This window comes from Semicossyphus pulcher, unplaced genomic scaffold (assembly GCF_022749685.1).
Source record: "Semicossyphus pulcher isolate SPU_LCO1_2020_fin unplaced genomic scaffold, fSemPul1.0.p SCAF_7, whole genome shotgun sequence".
NCBI lineage: Eukaryota > Metazoa > Chordata > Actinopteri > Labriformes > Labridae > Semicossyphus > Semicossyphus pulcher.
The window spans coordinates 18,672,596-18,691,595 of record NW_027211748.1 but is presented as its reverse complement, the minus strand read 5'-3'; the positions used below and the strand labels follow the sequence as shown (position 1 = coordinate 18,691,595).

The following is a 19,000-nucleotide window of genomic DNA, read 5'->3' as shown; positions in this document are numbered from 1 at the left end:
GTCAGATTTTCACTTCTTTGTTTATTCAGATGTGCATTATTCCAAAAACATGTGTTTTCAACTTTGTTTCCGTTGCGTATAGCTGCACCCACACTTCTAATGACTCCAGTGCCCTGTAATTTCTTAAGCGTGGCAAACTCTGATTACAGGGTGGGAGTCAAGCTTCAAGGCGAACGTCATCTTTTCCAGTTATTGTTTGGTGTTTGCTCTGCCTTTAACACGGGGCCCTGCAGCTGTGTGTCTCAATGGCCGTGTCGGTGAAGCAGTGTTTAACACCAAAAGTGATTTACTACAACAGTTCGCCGCAGTACAGCCCATGGCTACTGATTTTCAATGCATTGTTTGCTCAGGCGCGCTGGCAAATTAAACAAGGGACGTGTTAAAAACTGAGTTGACATCGGCGGAGCTGACTGATCGAGCTTGATAGTGGACTGTCCAGCAGTTAGCCAAGTTGTCCCCAGAAGAGCCATTAGTGCACTTGTCTCTTGTCAGTTTGCAGCGCGTTAACAGACTGTCACAGTGACAAGCACAAGTGAGGAGATAATTTATGTTGTGATAAAAGCCTTGGCACATGCTTAAAACAAAATTGGTGATTGACATTGAAGTAAAACTCCTCCGAATCATCAAATAATTCCTTTCCAGACAAAAACTTTTAGGATAAAGCGGTCATTAACATTTTTATCGACATTTTCCCAAACATTTAGCAGGAGAAACATTCCCGTCTTTCCTCATTCTCCCTCTTTTCCTCTGCTTCCGAAGGCAAAAAACACCGCCCCTCGAGCTCTTGCAGCTCCGGAGTGACCACCCTGCCTGGTGCGGAGCGTACAGTAATGCCATTAAACCTCCCCCCCGGGGAATCAGTCACGCGGAGGTTTGAGCTTCCGGGGGCCAATACAAAAGAGAGCCGTTTGAAAAGGAGCCAAAGCCCAGCCTGAGGAGGTCAGAGGGCTGTTTACAGAACAACAGTCTCTTATCGGCTGTGTGCTTCCCCGAGGAGTCTCCACCGCAAACAGATAACACCCTCCAAATAGGCGCCGGAGTGTGACCGATAGGAGTATAATCAGGTACATTCTGCTTTGGGAGAAGAAGTGGAGGATAAGGGGGTGGATGATAGCGTACTCAGCTGTTAGTGGTGCGATCATATGCTGGAGGGATAAAGCTGTGTTAAAAACATACAGTAGGGAAAGGGAAGTTGGAATCTTTCCTGCACGTCCCTCTCGATAGGCCATAAAAAATGTATATGATAGCTCATGCTTTTTTTCACGTCCTAATAACCGTTATTCAACGAGACCATCAAGGCCTAATTCGTTCTCAGGGATCGCTTCATTATTGAACAGTTAAATGGTCAATAGGTGCAGCCGAAGCAGCTTTTAGCACAAGGGCAAATAGACAGTGTAAAAGCCAATGCAAATAACTGGCGCTCAAACAAGGCCTAATGCATTAATGACTGCATGAGGTGCGCTAATGTGACGGCAACAGATTCACACTGACAGTAATGGAGAATTTTGCCGCTGGTTATACTCACAAGGCCCGGATGGGGAGAGGAGGAAGAGGAGGAGGAGGAGGGATGTACACCTGCCTACTGCCTGAGTCTTGACAGAAGCCTAATAAATAACAGGAGACAAGGTGAAACAGCAGTAGCAGCCCCCTCCTCCACCCACGCTAGCGCCGGTTGTGTGAGGAGCATCAGCCCACGCAGACAGCTTTTTGGCATGAAACAGAGTCTCCTCCAAGTTTGCAAGTGCACTCGTCCCGTGAAGGAGGCAACTTGACTTATTCATGAAATTACAGGAGAAACTTTGCACCTTCCTGACTCCGGCGTCAAAGCAGCGGCGGGAGTTTTATTTGACAGACTTGAAATTAAGCTTCACGCTTCAGGTCGAGGCTAAAAGCTCGCCTGAACCAAGTATCAAAGCGAGCTCCATCAGAATCAATTTCAGTCAACATAATAAACCCCTGGGTTTTACAGGACGACGACGCTGAATAGAAGCCAGCTGATTGAGCAGCAGGTTCTGAAGTCAAGTGAGGAATGTGCCAGGGTTCGGGGTCAATTCAATCTAAAGGATTGGTGCAACTGACATTCATTGGTCACCGATACTGATTCAACTCTCAAGGCAGCAGAGAGAACATTTTCCAAACAAAACTTCATCAGGGCTGACCCCTAAGTCGATGATTTGAATAATTAGTCAAGAAGACACAAGTCGGCTGGTTAGTTAAAAGTCAGGCTTTCTCTGGCGCTCTTCTCCAGACATAGGAAGTCAGGAGGGTCTGCGGTTAGCTTGTTTTTAAGCTAGGATTTTTTTCCACTGTTAATCGTTTAGCAGGGTTTTTACCGAGCTGAATTCCTACAGAGGTCTCCTTTCTCCAAAAAACAAAACAGGCCAGGTGATTAAAATCGGTAAACACACTGAATAAAGCAGTTTCACGTTAAAACTGTTTTTCCGATGGTTTTCTACATGCACAGGATTTCAGGAGGGTCTCTGAGCTGGGCGGCCGTTAGCTTGTTTGACAGTGCTTAGCTTGTTCACTCTTCTGTTTTTTCCAGAGATTCATTTACGCTGAGGTCTCACAACACTCCAAATCAGAGAAAATTATGTAAAAAAAAAAAACACTGAATAAAGCAATTTCAAGATAAAAATCTGTCTTTCTCAGGTTCTCTTTGGACGGGCTAGTTTGGCTGTGAGCCTAACAGCCACTTATTTAAGCTAACTAGCTGACTGAAATCCTTTATCAAGTTATTTCATTATGTACAAAAGCATGACTGAAAACATAACATGGCTTGTAACACAAAACTTTATTTAAAGCCCCCTTCCAGTGAAAATCAAGTGTTTAACCTTGTAAACATCTCCATGTGGTGTTTTTCATGTGCTACAAGACATATCAGGGACAACATCAGCAGTCATCTCCATGGCTGGTTTGCTTTTAAACTGCAGTGTACCAAGGACAGGCTGAACAACACGTTTTCAGATTGGCAGGTTTGAGACGTCACAAACCTAAGGAGCCAATCCCGTTAATGGACGGGGTGACGCTATGCATATCATTATGTGCAACCGATGGCAACCACTTCGGTGATGGGCGAGCCAGCTGTAACCATCATTTTTGCAAACTCACTACTGACTACTAACATTAACGTTACTACGACTAATTACAACATTTCAAGCTAGCTAAGTTTCAACAAGTTTCCGCTAGACGATGGCATAGACGCGTTTTGTTTTCGGCTGTAATTTCCCAAAAGGAGAAACGTAGGACATAGTGGGCGGGGACAGATTCATGAATATTTAATAAGGCAGAAGGAGAAGATGCCTTGGGAGGATTTTTACAAGGTAATTAAACGTATTTAGCAGAAAAAAACATATCAGACACAATGTATTATTTCAAGCAGAGCATTTTATATGTCTTAAAACACGTCTGGAGCTGGTCTTTACAATTTTGAGCAAGGTAAGACATCATCCACTCCTGAATGTAGAAAGGAAGCCTTAAAACTCAATTGAGTAGACGCACTTTAATGTTCCAATTTTAAACAGCTTCTCCCGCTCCTCCCCCGTCCCTCCTCCTCATCGTCACCATTAATAACAATTGGGACCCTTGGAGCATTAATTAGTGAAATTTTCCCCGAGTTCCCAGTCTCTCCGAGCCACCTACAACGAATTAAAACTACTGTAAACATGATCCGCTGCATAGTAAGTTGTTTTTCTACCAGTTTTTTTTTTTAAGACATGTTGATGAGATCACAGAATTGTTGGAGCATGCCTCACACACACACACACAAACACTTTCTCCCTCTCTCTCACACAAACACTCGCCTCTCTGTCTCCCGCTCTCTCTTCATTAGGCAGCCCCTGTGCTGGCCTGTGTGCGATTCATTAGCTTTTATCCTCTTCATTTGAAGAAGGAGCTGTGTATAATTAGAGCAGCTCTGTTTGTCCAGCATCCTTCACAGAGTCACATCTCAAGGCCAATTATCATTCCGCCGCAGAGCGCGCAGATAACGTAGCCACATCAGCCGCCTCGAGAATGAGCTTCAAACTATTACTGCCTCTCAAGAATGTAAATAAAATCACTTGCAAATCAACAGCTAATGATTGAACGTGGAGTGGCACTCCAGGGATATGAAGATGATGAACCGTGTTGGTAGACTTTGCGTTTCAAGATTTTTACTCACTTTCTTTGGTGAGTGGCGGCGACAAACCAGCGCTTAAGCAATTTCCATACTTTACAATGCAGACCAGGAGCGGTCGAAAGTCTGTTGTCAAGTTGGCTCTTGAAGCCATCGTTTCATTTTAAAGGACTTTAATTTGAGCTTCAGTTTCACAGTGACCCCCACTTCTGCAAGACAATGAACCTAAACACATGGTGAAAGTTCCCAAAGAGCTGTTTACGGTCGAAAGGGAATTTTCCTAACTGCCAGGTCAGTCATCTGACTCACTCTGACTGTCCAAATTATCATGTGCTTCACTCGCTGAGAAGCAGACTGAAGGTTACTGAAGCGTCAGCTGATGTCTGGAGGTCTCTGCTGTGAAAGGATTCAACACCAAAACATCACACAGGATGACAACAGAGAGAAAGAGACATTTCTCATTCGCTCTATGGAAGAGAAGGAAAATGAGTTACGTTAAAGTCCAACTGGGGACACGGTTAGTTCACCCTTTTGGTAGCCTGATATATGATAGGTGTTTTTTAAAGGTTTTGTTAATATTTTTTTAATATTAAAAGTAAGAAAAAAGTTATTTTTTGTATGTAAGTGGACGGGAGGGTGAGTCGCATCTGTGTTTGATTGACAGCAGCTGGTGTGCTCCCTGTAAGTAGCTAGAGGAAAGACAAAAGGTGCACTGTAGCTTTAAGAAGTGTCTTTAAGCGGTGGCATTAAAGAGTAAAGACATCAGCATCTGACAGGACCCCAGTGACACTTTCAGATGCAATTGCAAACTAAAGTGAGGACTTTTTACTTCTTAAATGTCTGTTATGTAGTTTGTTCAACAAGCGAAGGTGCAGCAGGACGAGACGTGTGTTTGTTAGCTGAAGACTGTAGCAGGAAAGCTTACGTGCTTGTTGTCCAAAGTCTGCGGCTCGTGTGTTTTGTCGCAGGGTGCTGTCTGGCTCGGTGTGAGCGTCTGCTCTGCCTGCGATAACACTGTGTAACTGCAAAGTTACTATTTCACTGAATTAATGCAAAGCGGGAAAGTCATGAAACTAATAAAATTAAAGAAAAGACAAATTCCTTCTTCCGCGATCAGGCTACTGAAAAGTAGCACTTAATGTCTGTGTGTCTTCAGAAGGTTTTTATTGCTGCTACTTATTTATTAATTTATTACGATTGGTTTCGAGGGATGAGAGGGCCTCAGGGCAGCATGTATTCCATGGCATTGACTGTACACTGTACTTATTAATGTATAAGACAATTCAATAAACTGTATAGAATTTTCTCAAAGGAGAACAAAGAGCAGCTGATTTACAGAACAGATATGATTGGCAGACCATAAATAAACCTTATGCCAGTTAGTTTCAGACTCAGAGTTTTAGAGTCTTTTGGGGTAGAAATGTTTGACATAAACATCTTCGACAGAATAGATAGAATACGATGATTTTGTTTTAGTTCATGTCAACTCATCCTATTACCGTCTCTGCCCTAAAACTGATGTTTAAACACATCAAACTTAAAGGGCAAGTTCGCTGATTTTCAACCTCAGTCCTATCATTCTACTATGGTAGTATGTGCCTTTAGAGGACGCTATCCGCTTCTCCAATGGGCCCTGGAAAACCTCCACCAGACTATGTAAAACACGTCACCTGGCGGAGGCCAGAGAGCTTGCTAAACTACACTTCCTCAATGTAGGATGCCCGTCTCCGATGTCATATCTCATTCAAAATCGTCAGGTTTGAAATGTAGACTGCAGACCTGAAGATTTTTTTAGAGGATCCACCGGTATATTCTCGTCCTATTTTGGATTCTGTTCCGCTCTGAGCCATCGCCTGCAGTGAAACGGTAGTATTTCACTCCAGCGTCTCTTGCTGGGCCGTTCCTTTCAGAGCAATGCATGCTGGGTGTTGTAGGAATGTAAAATGGGCGAAATCACGAGCTGCTTGTACAACTTTCTCCACAGCTGTGGCGTTAATTTCAAATATTATTGCTTCTATCGATTAGAGAGAACACCAGCTTTGACTGACAGTGGCTTTTTCCAGGGGCTGAAAGTTGAGACATTAAAGTCGAGTACAGAACAACAAATAATGTGTAACTGAGCAAATTTGAACTTTACTTTTCCTCCTCTAATACCACTTTTATTACTTTTGACTTTGTTCTTGCAGAAGTCAAACACTATGTGCCCGATGTGACGATAACTTCTGTAAGTGGCCCAGATGAAGCAGCTAGTGCCTTGCATCTTGTGCCATGTTACCTGCCGTCTATATTGAGTGGAGCCTCAGTTACTCATGCAGCACCATCAGTCTGCGATGTTGAGCGTTTCTCGTGAGTTATTTTGTGATGAAGTGCTGTTTACTGGTTTTTGGCGTGTCGACTTTTCCTCGACCTCCCTTATCTATCACTGATTTCCTACATTTCCAAGAATGCCTCGTGGCAACTTTCATTGAACAGATGCTGGCTTTTCCCAACGACACAGAGCTGAATAATGTGTCAAGCTGTGTGCCCTTTACTCAGAATGCAACGTGGTTTGTTATTCTGATATAATAGGTCTGATGAGGATAGCAGAACTGTCGGTATCTTCTTCTTATACGACGGATTTCTCCGGGAAAATGTTGAAATTTAGAGGAAGTGGAGTCAATTTGGAGTTGTTGTTTTTTATTGTATTTTGTAACTCGGATGGTTTGGAAATGTCTGATGTGATTTCAAAAAATAAATGTGTAACAGCCAAATTTCGCAGCTGTTTTGTCGAAGTGTTTAGGGTGTAATTTTCCTTAAGTCATTGCAATGTTGCTAGTTTTTGGGGTGTAAATCTAAGATACTGACAGGCAAAGCGCTATGTAACATAGGGTGCTGAAGGCTTGTAGTGAGCAATCAGCCATTTTCCACACATAAAAGTGTGTTAGACCTCTGTTCTACTTAAAAAAAAAAGGATAATACTCCGCAGACACTTCAAACAAATGTGCTGCAGCACTTAATTCTGCGAGTTCTTAAAAGTTTTGATTTTAAAGTGACAAGTTTTAGGACGGCCGCTCCGACAAACTCAGCAGACCCTTTTCTCGGAAGTCACACGTGTAGCCGTCGTGTTTGAACAGCTTCAGTAAATCCATGTGTCTCCGCCGCCTTCATTATCATCATAATACAAGTGTCTGAAAAGCAAAGTTACAGAAGAATGTAGACACCTCACTTTCTGCTTTGTACTATCATCAATCACCATGGTGCCGCTTTTTTTTTTTCTTCCTCCTTCCTCCAACACTGGTTGAAGCCATGGAGGAAAAAAAAAAAAGAAAATCGCATGCATATTTAATTTCATTCTCCACTGGCTCACACAAAGGAAACTGCCACCCTTCAGGACACCTTTCGGAAAAGTCTCTATTAAGTCTGAGTCAGCTGGGAGGGGGAAAAAAAAGAAACATTTCATGAGTGAAAAAGTATCTAAATTATCGCCAGACTTCAAATGAAGTGCTGTTTATCTTCCCGAGCAGCCGATGTGTTGTTTTTACTCCTTAGTCACAGCTTGGATGGCAATCAGGATCGGTCAACCAGGACGCTATCAGCAGCAGTCACTCCGCAATGACAAACTACAGCTCCACACTCGGAGCATGGGCATTATTCTCCACACACGGCTCACCCCTATCAGAAAACAAGGCAGGTTTTATGGCTGCTGGAAAAGGTGGTAAACATAACAAAGCACGCTGCTCCCTGGAATTTAATGTGCTCGGTCAAAAGACAGAGTATAGATATCAAAGGCCGGGCCTTCTGGAGGAGAAAAAAAAAAGCTGTCCTCGTAATGTAGAAAACACAAGCACTGGCCATACACAACGAGTGATTTATAGTGCTTTTTTTCTTTCTCTCTGAACCTAGAGCATCCAGTGAATGCAACAGGGAGGAAAAAACAACAACAAAAGAGCGCATCATCGCCACAATGGAAACTGAAAGCTGCACATTTCCAGGTGCATCAACAAGTTCACAAAGGATGAAGATGAAACCGATACAGTGCGATCCTGATTGTGGAGTCGTATTTTATGTGTAAATTAAAAGACCTCCAAAGGACTCTCCTCTGTGATCGAATTGAGGCTGCACAGTCACAAGACGCTGAAGGAGACCGGTGGTGCTCTGGTTACCTCAGTGATCTAATTATCACATGAGCTGTTATCACATACTCCCCATAACAAATCTCTCCAGCCCCCCCGCATGCAACAGCTCTCATATTTAGCCTCCATACTCTCCACCCGTGTGTGGCTAATCCGTCACCTAGCCAGAGAGAGGAACACACAGCCAATTGATTTCTTCCTGGTTTACATATTTACACACACACTCATGCAATTAGGAGCACATTTATCGATGCTTTTGGCACCACTGGGAGTCCTGCAGTGCAGCCCGCTCCGATAAATCTCGCGGCCCTGGGGTTGCCAGCGGGCAAGACTGATGAACCTCATGCCAGAATGGACTGGGGATACTTTGAGCTGCAGGGTAAGAGAGTTCAGGCGCTCAAATTGACCCCTGGTGTTCATACTGTTTGTTTTTCATGAGCACAGCTTCTGTAGGTCTCTGAATATACATGGTAAAAAGATCCTCGATATGACTAGGACCAGTTAAAACTAAATGGACCGATGTTGAAGTTTTTAGGAAGACTTATAGTCACTGCAAAGTTGTTAGTAACGCATGTAAATCTAAGATACTGACAGGCAAAGTACTATGTAAAATAAACTAAAGGTTTGTACCAAACCTAGTGAAGAAAACATGAATTAAAAGAATGTGGTTAAGTTGTTTTATTGAATCAGATCTGTTACCAAATTGACATTTTGTCCCGGCACACAGATTCCAAAGTGCATCTGAATTCTGATCTGTGACTCCGACTGGAGAGCAGCTTAACTCCATCATCTGGGTATCATATTAAATGTGTACCATGCTGCCCCCTACAGGCTCTCAGAGAAGTCCATCTCTTGAATCAGCATCCACAAGCCACACATCACACCACAACTTCCCCTCACACATCGCTTCCTCGGAGTCTGAGCGGGACGTAAGATGAAGAGCAGATCTGTGGCCGTGTTTTTATCAAGTTTTTAAATGCAGCTCTAATTGGATTGACAGAATGCATCAGCCTCAGACTGCACACTCATTGTCTATATATTGATTGAACATGAATATAGGCTAATGCCCCTTTTTTCCACTTAGATAATGCCATTGTGGAGACGGCAGAAATGACCCCTTTAGGGGCTGAATTAGACTCCTAACGTTAAGTCCCCAAAGGCAATCTGCAGCCATTATAACACTGACGGTCAAAGTCTGCACTATAATTTCAGTCATTCTAATAAGTCAATTTACTATCTGCTACTAATCCCTCAACTTTTTTTTCCTCTTCACAAAGCTTTGAATAGACTTACTGCAAATGAAGTCGCCTATGTATGAATATGATTAAGCGAAGCAGGAGGGATGTAGTGTGCATCAACAATCAGGCAAACAGTGAAACAACTAAATTCATCTGATATGAAGTAAATAAAAGGCCAAAGCAAACACTTTTCAGAGAGATCCAGAAACATGCATTCACAGCTGAAAACAGAGCTCATGCAAGGGAAACACATCTATTAAAAAATATACAGGTTCATTAAACTTTTCACTTAATTCAAAAAACTTGTGTTTTTGAATGTTGCACACAAACAGCTGCAGAAAAAAATCAGTGCATATTCTAAAAAAGATCTCTTCTTTTGGCAAATGTTACTAGAAAAAGAAGATAACAAATACACGTCTAAAAAAAATGTTTAAAGTAGACGTGTTTGACACGTGGAATTTGACATTATGCGTAAAAGTTGACTGTTTTTTGCACTTCTAATGATATAAAGAAGCCTGCGCAACAAACATGACTCAAATTGGGCATTTTAGACCCCGAATTTAACGTAACAGTGACTAAATTACGTCTTCATAGTCACTCAAACATTATGAATCAAGTTCCGTTAGAGTTCTTGGTAAAATAATTTACAGTAGGTCTCGTTTGGCTTAACACCTCGCCGCGTGCGTGCACATGCGGTGACACTTCGGTGCGTACATCCCCTAAGGTTAATCACATTAGACAGCTATTATGAAGATAAAGTTAGACACAAAAACGGAACTCCTTAAAGTTGTTTTCATCCAAACAGCGGCATTGGAATCCACAAAGCTGCCCCCGGTGCCCTGAACGCACCTGCTCGTTACGCACAGCGAAACTATAAAGGTGAGAACAAAACTACTGATGAGTGCCAGGTTTGTAGCGGCAAACTGGCACATTCTGATCATTACGAATCAAATGTGACACAATAATGTCATGCGGTTGTTTGTCTGCATAATGCAACCTTCATACAACTTGAATTACTTTTACGCTTCCACAAATGCTCGAATTTACACCACAAACATTATCTAAAGCCTTAAAATTGCGAGGAAACTGTCAGACAAAAAAGTGGGCAAAGTGCCTTTCCCCTCCACTTCGTCTCCCGGCTGAGCCATACAACAGGACAGCGCTAATGTTCCGTGCAAACATGCTCAGGTGAACGTCCTTACCTTTAAAAACTTCCCCTCTCGTGGACAACAGCAGCGTTAATGCAGCAAACAAGCAATTAAGAACTTTATCCATGTCGAAAGCGCCGTCGTAGCGTTAACCCCCAGCCGCGGGGTTAACTGGGAACTCTTCTGTCTTTATTGCAACTTGAACGCTACCTACACTTTCACGAGTGTTAAATCTAAAGTCTCTTTTCCCCTCTCCTCCGTCCCTTCACGTGCTGCCGGGATGTGAGAGGACTCTGTCGCCGACACGGCTGCTCCTTGCCGGCTTGCTCCACACTTCTTGGAGGAGGAATGTGTGAGTGAGTCCTGATTCCTGAATTACGCGTGGATTGAGTGGTCCGGCAGCTCCAGGAGAGCAGCGGCTGTGCGCGCGCTGTCTGGCCGGTAGAGGGCGCGTGTGAGCACCGCCTGTGAGGTAGAGGACAGGCGGCGGTGTCCCCTCCTCCAGCCCAGAAAAGTGACTATTTTGTGTGTTTTTTTGAACCAGTTGTAGACACTATAATCGGTTGAGGTACAGTGGTACAGTAAACAAGGCCATGTAAGAACATGTGGGGTGTAATTCCAGTCAGACATCATTAATTTAACGTATTTAAAAATTGATAGTAAAAGATATTGTGATATCTTATTAAAATCAACAAAAATAGTCATAATAGAGTGTCCTTGCTCTTTATAATGTGATTTGATGATGCTTACTTTACTTCCCCATAGTTTGGAGTTCCATAAACTCCACTGCTAGATGTGTAACAAAAACATGAATATAAAAATCAACCAATAATTTTCTTGTTAACATATTTTTCCTTACTAAAACTCAATAGGTAGTACTGACATGGTAGGCTAACCTCCTTACCTTTGCCCCAAAATCATATTTCCATCTCTTATTGCTTCTAAATGTTGCACATGAAGCAGTTTAGCTTATTTGATGAAGTTAATGTACCTGCATGATTCATGGTTGTATCAATATGTAATGTTTTGTGTTTTACAGAACATGCATGAGCGTATATAAACTCCTTTTGTAGGCAAAAGAGTGAATCAAAGTCAGCATTGTACAGAATGTTATCATCCTGTATGCTGGTGTTATTTATGTCTAAGGTCAACATTAGAGTCAAGAGAACATGTGATAAGACCTGAAGCTCCGACAAAGCTGAGATAGTTCTTCAGCTGCTGTTTTCAACATCAAAAACAGCAGAGACATTGTTTCAACAATGTGACCTGGACATTTTTTACAGAGGTTTTATTATTTAGAGTTTGGCGAACAAGTTACAAAATGCGTAAATTCAGTAAGCTTGGTGTACCTGAAACAATGTCATATATCATTGAGTGTGTTTACATTCTCATTAATATTCCACTTTTGAGTCTTATCCTGGTTTTGATCTTGTTTGGGATGTTATCACAGAGAACATGAGAAACCTGGTTATTGGTATCTGCGCATACAAGATCATATCACTATCCAGGTATCTGAACATCTGTCTGCAGCTGTGTCTGGATTTCTCAGCATCTTAATGACCTGCTTCTGTACCATTCAAAGAATGAACAGAAACATCGAGAAGGTGTTTACATGCCAATGTCTTATGGTCTCATATCCGAGGTTCTCAGATTCATTATCCTGTATGATGTTTATGTGCACAACACAAAGACACAAAACTTGGAAATTGCAATAACCTGTTTACCACCCTGACACTTGTATGGATGTAAACGCACTGATTGATAATCACTAGTAAATCATTATTTAACACAATGCTAAATTAGCTATTTCAGCCATACTCGACTTAATGTATTTCCTTAAAGGTGCAGTTCGTCCCCGGAAAAAGCCACTGTCAGTCAAAGCTGGTGTTCTCTGTAATCAATAGAAGCAATAATATTTGAAATTGGCGCCACAGCTGTGGAGAAAGTTGTACAAACAGCTCGTGGTTTCGCCCATTTTACATTCCTACAACACCCAGCATGCATTGCGCCCCTCCCTCTGAAAGGAACGGCCCAGCAAGAGATGCTGGAGTGAATTACTACCGTTTCACTGCAGGCAAGGGCTCAGAGCGGTACAGAATCCTAGATAGGTCGAGAATATACCGGTGGATCCTCTAAAAAAATCTTCAGGTCTGCAGTCTACATTTCAAACCTGACGATTTTGAATGAGATATGACATCGGAGACGGGCATCCTAGATTGAGGAAGTGTAGTTTAGCAAGCTCTCTGGGCTCCGCCAGATGAGGCGTTATACATAGTCTTGCAGAGGTTTTTCAGGGCCCATTGGAGAAGTGGATAGCACCCTACCATAATGGCATTAGCTCCCCATAAAAGCATGATAGGATTGAGGTTGGAAATCGGCGAACTGGCCCTTTAATGTTTCCTTATAGTCTGTGCATGCTCAATTCTCAAGTTCACCTTCTTTGTCCTTTTGGATCAAATTCACACATTGATCCTATTAAATGGGAACCCATGCTGACCTTCAAAGTGACCTCATCAGTTGACCTGGCAAAACAGGACCCCATCATCACAAACATGTTTTCCAGCTCTGATGAATCAATAATGAGCCTCACTTTTTAATATATGCAAATATTTGTTCAAAATTAGTCTTATCTGAGACGGCGAGTGCAAACAGACGGCAGGATATCCTCAGAGCGACATCAAACAGAGCGATGGAGAAGCAACTAATGACAAAGTCAACCAATGTCATTCCATTATTGTTTTTGCATGCATAAACACACATGGCTGTTTCACTTGTACCAGCAGTTTTCATGGCTAATTAAAATGCAGACAGATTGACATGGGTCCACATTTAGTTTCTAAATGACCTCCTGTTGTCAAGGATATACGGCTCCAGTTGTTGTTTTTCTACATAAAGACACCAAACAATGGCTGAAGCGTTTCATAGAAGCGCCACATGTCTTTTTGTGGTCTTTAGGTATTGTCTTGGCTGTGACCGTCATGTTGCCAGGAATGCATGAATACCAGTCTGAGCAGAGCTGTCATGGGAATTGATGAGAATGTAAACTCCTCCGATTGGATGGAGGAATGAATGGATGGCATCATTGTTTGCACCCATGAATGCAGAAAGAGAGAGAGAGGGTGTGTTTGTGAGTGATTGAGGGCTGTGTTTCTCCATAAACACAGTTGTAAGTCATGTCCAACAAACATGTAATGTCCTCCCACAGTGGTTTGCAACCTCTTTTTTTGATGTTGGCTACTCTAACAGACCTATCAGATTAACCTAACTGCCCCTTTATCAACACCGCCAGCCATGTTCCCAATATGTTAATTTAGATTGATTTAAACTGGATTTTACAGAGAAGCACATATTAGCAATGTCTTCATAATGTTTAACTGTCAAGTGTAGCTCAGTTTGGTTAAGTTAGCATTCATACAAGGCTACTTGTAGTTCTAATACTTGAATTATTTCAACTGTGAATCCATTTGCCTAACCACTTTCCTTTGCTTTCAGCTAACTTTTTGAGCCATTTTCTTTTAGTGAATTTTTAAACAGTTGATCTATAACTTTAAGCTAACTATTCCGACCGTTGAAAAATCTTTACCAACAATGCTGACCATTTATTCTTTTAGCTAACTATTTCCTCCCTTTACTTAAGCTAACTATTTCAACTGTCGATCAAATATTTTTAGCTAACTATTTCAGCCATTTAGCCTTTCAGCTAGCAGCTAGCTGTTTCTCCCCATTATTCATTGCTGTCAGCTGACAATTTCAACTGTTGATCCATTAGCCTACTGTTAGCTTAAAATTTCGCCCCTTTATCCTTTTTCACTAACTATTTTGACCCTTTATCCTTTTAGCGAACTGTTTTAACCATGTATCCTTTTACCTAACTTGTCCAGCCCTTTATCCATTACTTTTAGCTGACTATTTCAACTGTTGATCCATTAGCATACTTTTAGCTTAATATTTTGAACCTTTATCCTTATTCACTAACCCGTTATCCTTTGAGCTAACTGTTTTGACCCTCATCCTTTTTTATCCTCATCAACTTTTTTAACCCTTTCTTCAGTATTTTAAGATAACTATTTCTACTGTCACTAAATTCCTTTTAGCCGGTGTTGCTTAGACCATTTACCAATTACTTAAGGCTACAGTACTTTCAACCATGTATCCATCCCTCAGGCCTCTAGCTAACAGTATTTCACCTGTTAGTCTAGTAATTTAGCTCACTATTTTGACCATTTATCCACTACCATTCTAATTCAACTGTTGATTTATCCATTACATTTAGTTTACAATTAAACATTTATCCATTAGCTACTTTAAGCTAACCATGCCGACTTTTCTTGCTAACACTTTACCCGTCTTAATCATATAGTCTTAAGATGTTACACATAACTATGTGGAAATTATTTTAGTCAAATCACAATTCCTATCACTGTTTGAACATTAGAAGTGTCTGAATCACTGTACCTCCATTTGAAGTGATATAAAGAAAAAAACGCCGCTGTTCTATTTCCACCATTAAAATACTGCATGTTGGTTTCTTTTACACGGTGACCTTTCACAAGCGAAACTTTCATCACACCGTCAAAGCAAGACACAGAAAAGCCATGACATCACACTGATTGGATGGGAGGATGTGCTCCAAAATGGATGCCAGACGAGGATCAAAAGAAGCCATATTTAGGCCTCAAAGGTTACGACAGTGGCCCACCGTTTCAGTGACTCACTGTTGCTGATTTCTGAACAACATCCTGAGCTACTGAGTAGGTGTTATTGACATTTCATCGCAGAGAGCCACCACCAGCCAAGGAAGAACCTGTCGGCCCTCGACAAATCTATTCTCCTTTATTTTTCACTCCGCAGGAACCCTTTGAATCAGTTAAACATGAGAACGATGAGCTAAATAACACCATGCAGTAATTGACATAAGTGGCAGTATAATACTGTTTGTCAATAAATGCCAATCAACTCTCCCTATGCGAGGAGCCTCAGTGTGACTGAATAAATCAAAGAACTCAAACTGCACTCCAAAGAAAGACTTATTAAGCCTCTCCTTGTGTGGCTGCCAGACAACAGTGATTTTGTCATTTAATTCCATTGTGATTATCCCGTGCCTTGATTGTTAAAAGCTCGATATGGGATTGATTAGCTGTCCTTCATTACGGGAAGTCACTGGCTGCAAGTGATGCTAAACTGTTTCCGAAGCTTTGGCTTATGAATGCAAAATACCTTTGAACAAAGAACAAGGTAAGCCAATTTCTGCTCACCCAGTTGTTTCATTTTGCAGTGTCACATTAAAAAGCAAAGTTATTTGAGCATGCAGCAATTAAATAGGATCAGCAAATACTACAAAGCCTGCCAGCTGCAGTCATGGCTGATCCCTGGTGAACATCTGACCACTAGTGAGTGAGTACCGTTCATTGTAATGAAGTTGATTGCCAGACTATAAAAGGTTATTTTAATTAATTGCCATCGTGTTTTTCTGACTGATCACAAGGGACTGTCTGCATTTAATAAGACAATCCTAGAAATGAGTCTGGTTACTAAATTAAAAGTCTGTTTGAAAATCTGTGTGTCTATTTATGTAGACTGAATGCTCACTTAAAGTTCACCTGATGAAGAGAAACAGGCAGACAAAGTCATTGTATAAAGTATTCTCACTAGAATAGTAACAACACCACACAACACTGAAAATTCAGGTCATCTGACTGACAGTGATGCAATATCTTTATAGGTGCTTTATTTGACAGCATGTCCCATGATCACTATCTAGGACAAAGACTTATTCAAGAGGGGTTCATCTATCATGAATGTGTGGCTTGTGTGTGTGTGTCTGTGAGCATTGCACTGAGAGAGAGGCTACGGCGAGCTCAGCATTCACATTAATGTAGTAACAGGTAGTCACCAACAGAGGTCGCTTTTCTGCCTTTTCCTACGGCACCTTTAATCTTCACTGTGAAGGGTGAAAAAAATATGCAACCCCTAAGCGTCTTTATGCAGCAAAGTTGTCAAACACTTTACAGGACCAACCATGTGGTATACTGACAGAAATAAGGTGTGTGTATACATTTACTCATAAAGCAGCTCACTTAAAGCACCTTAATGTGACTTGTAGGATAGTTGGAGAAATGTCATCAAAGCTGTCCAGAGATTTTACCAATCCCAACAAAACTTACATTTTGAAGAACAGAAGATGTAATCGTATGCTGGAGATAAAATGCTACAGAAGAGAAGTTGTTTCTGAATAGGAGAGGATTAATCTGTGTTTAATCTTTGCTTTGGATGACGTCTTTTTAGATTGTGCTATCATGACTGGGAACCAAATTCATAAAAACAGATACGACTCAAGACAAAGGCAAGTTGTAGGCCTAATAACACCTACAGCTTTACAGTTCTTAACTGCTAAGGACAATGAGTCAAATAATTAAAGCATCACTTAAAAGTTCGCATAATCACTTTATAATCAATAAGTTAGATTGTTTTTCTTTATGTATGATATTTTGTGTGCTCCAGTAATTGGCAATAGCTTCATATAAAACAAAAGCAAATCTCAAATGTCCCATTACTAGCTATCTCAGCAGTTTGCTTTAAATTATATGAACTGAACTGATTAGTATATCACACACAGTAGTCCACATTTTCTCTATTTTAAGAAGCAATTTCATCATAGCATGCACTGTAATTTTTTTTCCCGTAGCTTCAAATTGCTTGTGTCACAACAATCGACAACCTCAGGAGCTGCTCCCAGCAGCCCTGCTCGGATTTGACGGAGTGGAACAACATTTAATCAGAGTCTAAGTCCCTGTTGTCTTTTGTTGTATTTATTTATTTATTTAGGTAGATTTTAAGCTCCCCTCCACTGTTCTTTCCATTGACTTTACACACCTGATCCCTGTGACCCGAATGCAACAATGAGGCGGGTGAACGTACTCCCGTGCCCCCCTCCCTGCCACAGATCAACAAGATCAGCTGGCCCGTAATCAGCCCCCAAATGTAGACCTGTGAATTTTTGTGTGAGCTGAGCGTCTCGTCCGGTTATGTATTAACAAATGTTTAGACATGACACAGCACTTACTTGTCGTTTATTTTTAACCCAACCTTTACATTACATAAAAAACAGGACTTATTAATAGTTATATTGCATAATGGCCATTTGTCTTTAGTGGTGGAATCTAAATGCGATCCCGCAGTGTGTGGTAACAGCAAGGACTCACAGCATGACTACCACGTGCCAGGGTCAGATTTGTGCCAACATCCCATGAGGACACCAGTTTTAGATGCAGACACACAGTAGTAGTCCCTCACGTGGGCTTGAGGTAGTTGTAGAGGGCACTGAGTCCTCCTTGTAGCACCTCTTGGATAGGCTTGAGTAGGGGGTTGTGGATAATATGAAGTCCTTTATCCAGCGGGTGGCATGCCAGTCTCCCGAGCTTGCTCAGTAGGTACATTTCCACTGGCACATTTTGCAGGTCATTGAAGTCCACATTGAGGAGTTCTAAAGACTCCAGGAAGCAAAGAGTCTTAGGCAATGTGTGGATGCTGTTCCCCTCAACGATGAGGATCTTTAGGTTAACCAAGTCTTGGATTTGGTCCGCAATGGTCTCTAGACGGTTGCAAGCCAGGTGCAGAAAGACCAGGCCCTTCATGCTGTAAACGCAGGTTGGGATGTGAACGATACGGTTGTGGCTCAGATTTAGTTTGGTCAGAGTGTTCATGGTGGCCAAGCTTCCAGGGAGGCCCGTTATCTGGTTGTTGGCAAGGCTGAGCACCTCCAGGCAGGCGCAGGAGCCCAGCTCCTCCGGGACCTCACTCAGGCGGTTCCGGCATGCGAAGAGCACCCGTAGCTTCTTCAAGAGGCCGATCTCCGGCGGTAGGCTGGAGAGGTTGTTACCCCACAAGTTGAGGACCACCAGGTTGTCCAGAGTTCCCAGGGCAGGGGGCAAAGAGCAAAGAGAGTTCATGGACAAGTTTAGCTTCTGCAGTTCTCTTAGCTCCCAAAGCTCAGTTGGGGTCCCGTTAAGCCCCCGCATGGCCAGGCTGAGGGTGCTGTAGCCAAAGTGGACCGTGGTGTGTCTGCGGATCTTCTCAGCAGCCGAGGACAGGCTGGGAATGTCATCTTTCCCTGCACTCTTCCTCCTTTGACTCACCTCATTGAAGTCCTTGTTGGTGAAACCGCGAGATTGCTTCCCACCCATCGTCCTCGCAGTACTGTCAATCTAATCGCAAACTAATAATGAGATGTCAGCCCGCAATTAGCTGAATCATGAACACTGAGAAGATTGCTAAGTCCTGCTGGTTGATCTTCTGGGTTCTTGAACAATCCACACAAAACATGATCACTACTACGGGTTTGTGGTAGAACTCCTGATGTTTGGCAGCAGTTCCACTGAGTCTTGG

At 42.1% G+C, this 19,000-nt stretch overlaps 2 protein-coding genes across 4 annotated transcripts in view; both read right to left on the bottom strand.

Annotated features, from left to right (window-relative positions):
- Positions 1-10,943, bottom strand: part of LOC138611066 (receptor-type tyrosine-protein phosphatase mu-like) — a 188,741-nt gene extending 177,798 nt beyond the window's left edge. For all 3 annotated transcript variants that reach the window (XM_069683967.1, XM_069683968.1, XM_069683969.1), the window contains exon 1: positions 10,670-10,943. In XM_069683967.1, coding sequence (XP_069540068.1) covers positions 10,670-10,742 — 73 coding nt within the window. In that variant the 5' untranslated portion in view covers positions 10,743-10,943. The remainder of the gene's footprint in view (positions 1-10,669) is intronic.
- A 6,961-nt stretch (positions 10,944-17,904) lies between these two features.
- LOC138612186 (leucine-rich repeat-containing protein 30-like) lies at positions 17,905-18,798 on the bottom strand. The gene has a single exon (XM_069685500.1). The coding sequence runs from the start codon at positions 18,796-18,798 to the stop codon at positions 17,905-17,907; it is 894 nt and encodes a 297-aa protein (XP_069541601.1).
- Between the last annotated feature and the right edge of the window lie 202 nt (positions 18,799-19,000).

What these genes read in the sequence shown, in the direction of transcription:
- LOC138612186 (XM_069685500.1), bottom strand. Translation starts at nt 18,798, where the DNA reads ATGGGTGGGAAGCAATCTCGCGGTTTCACCAACAAGGACTTCAATGAG.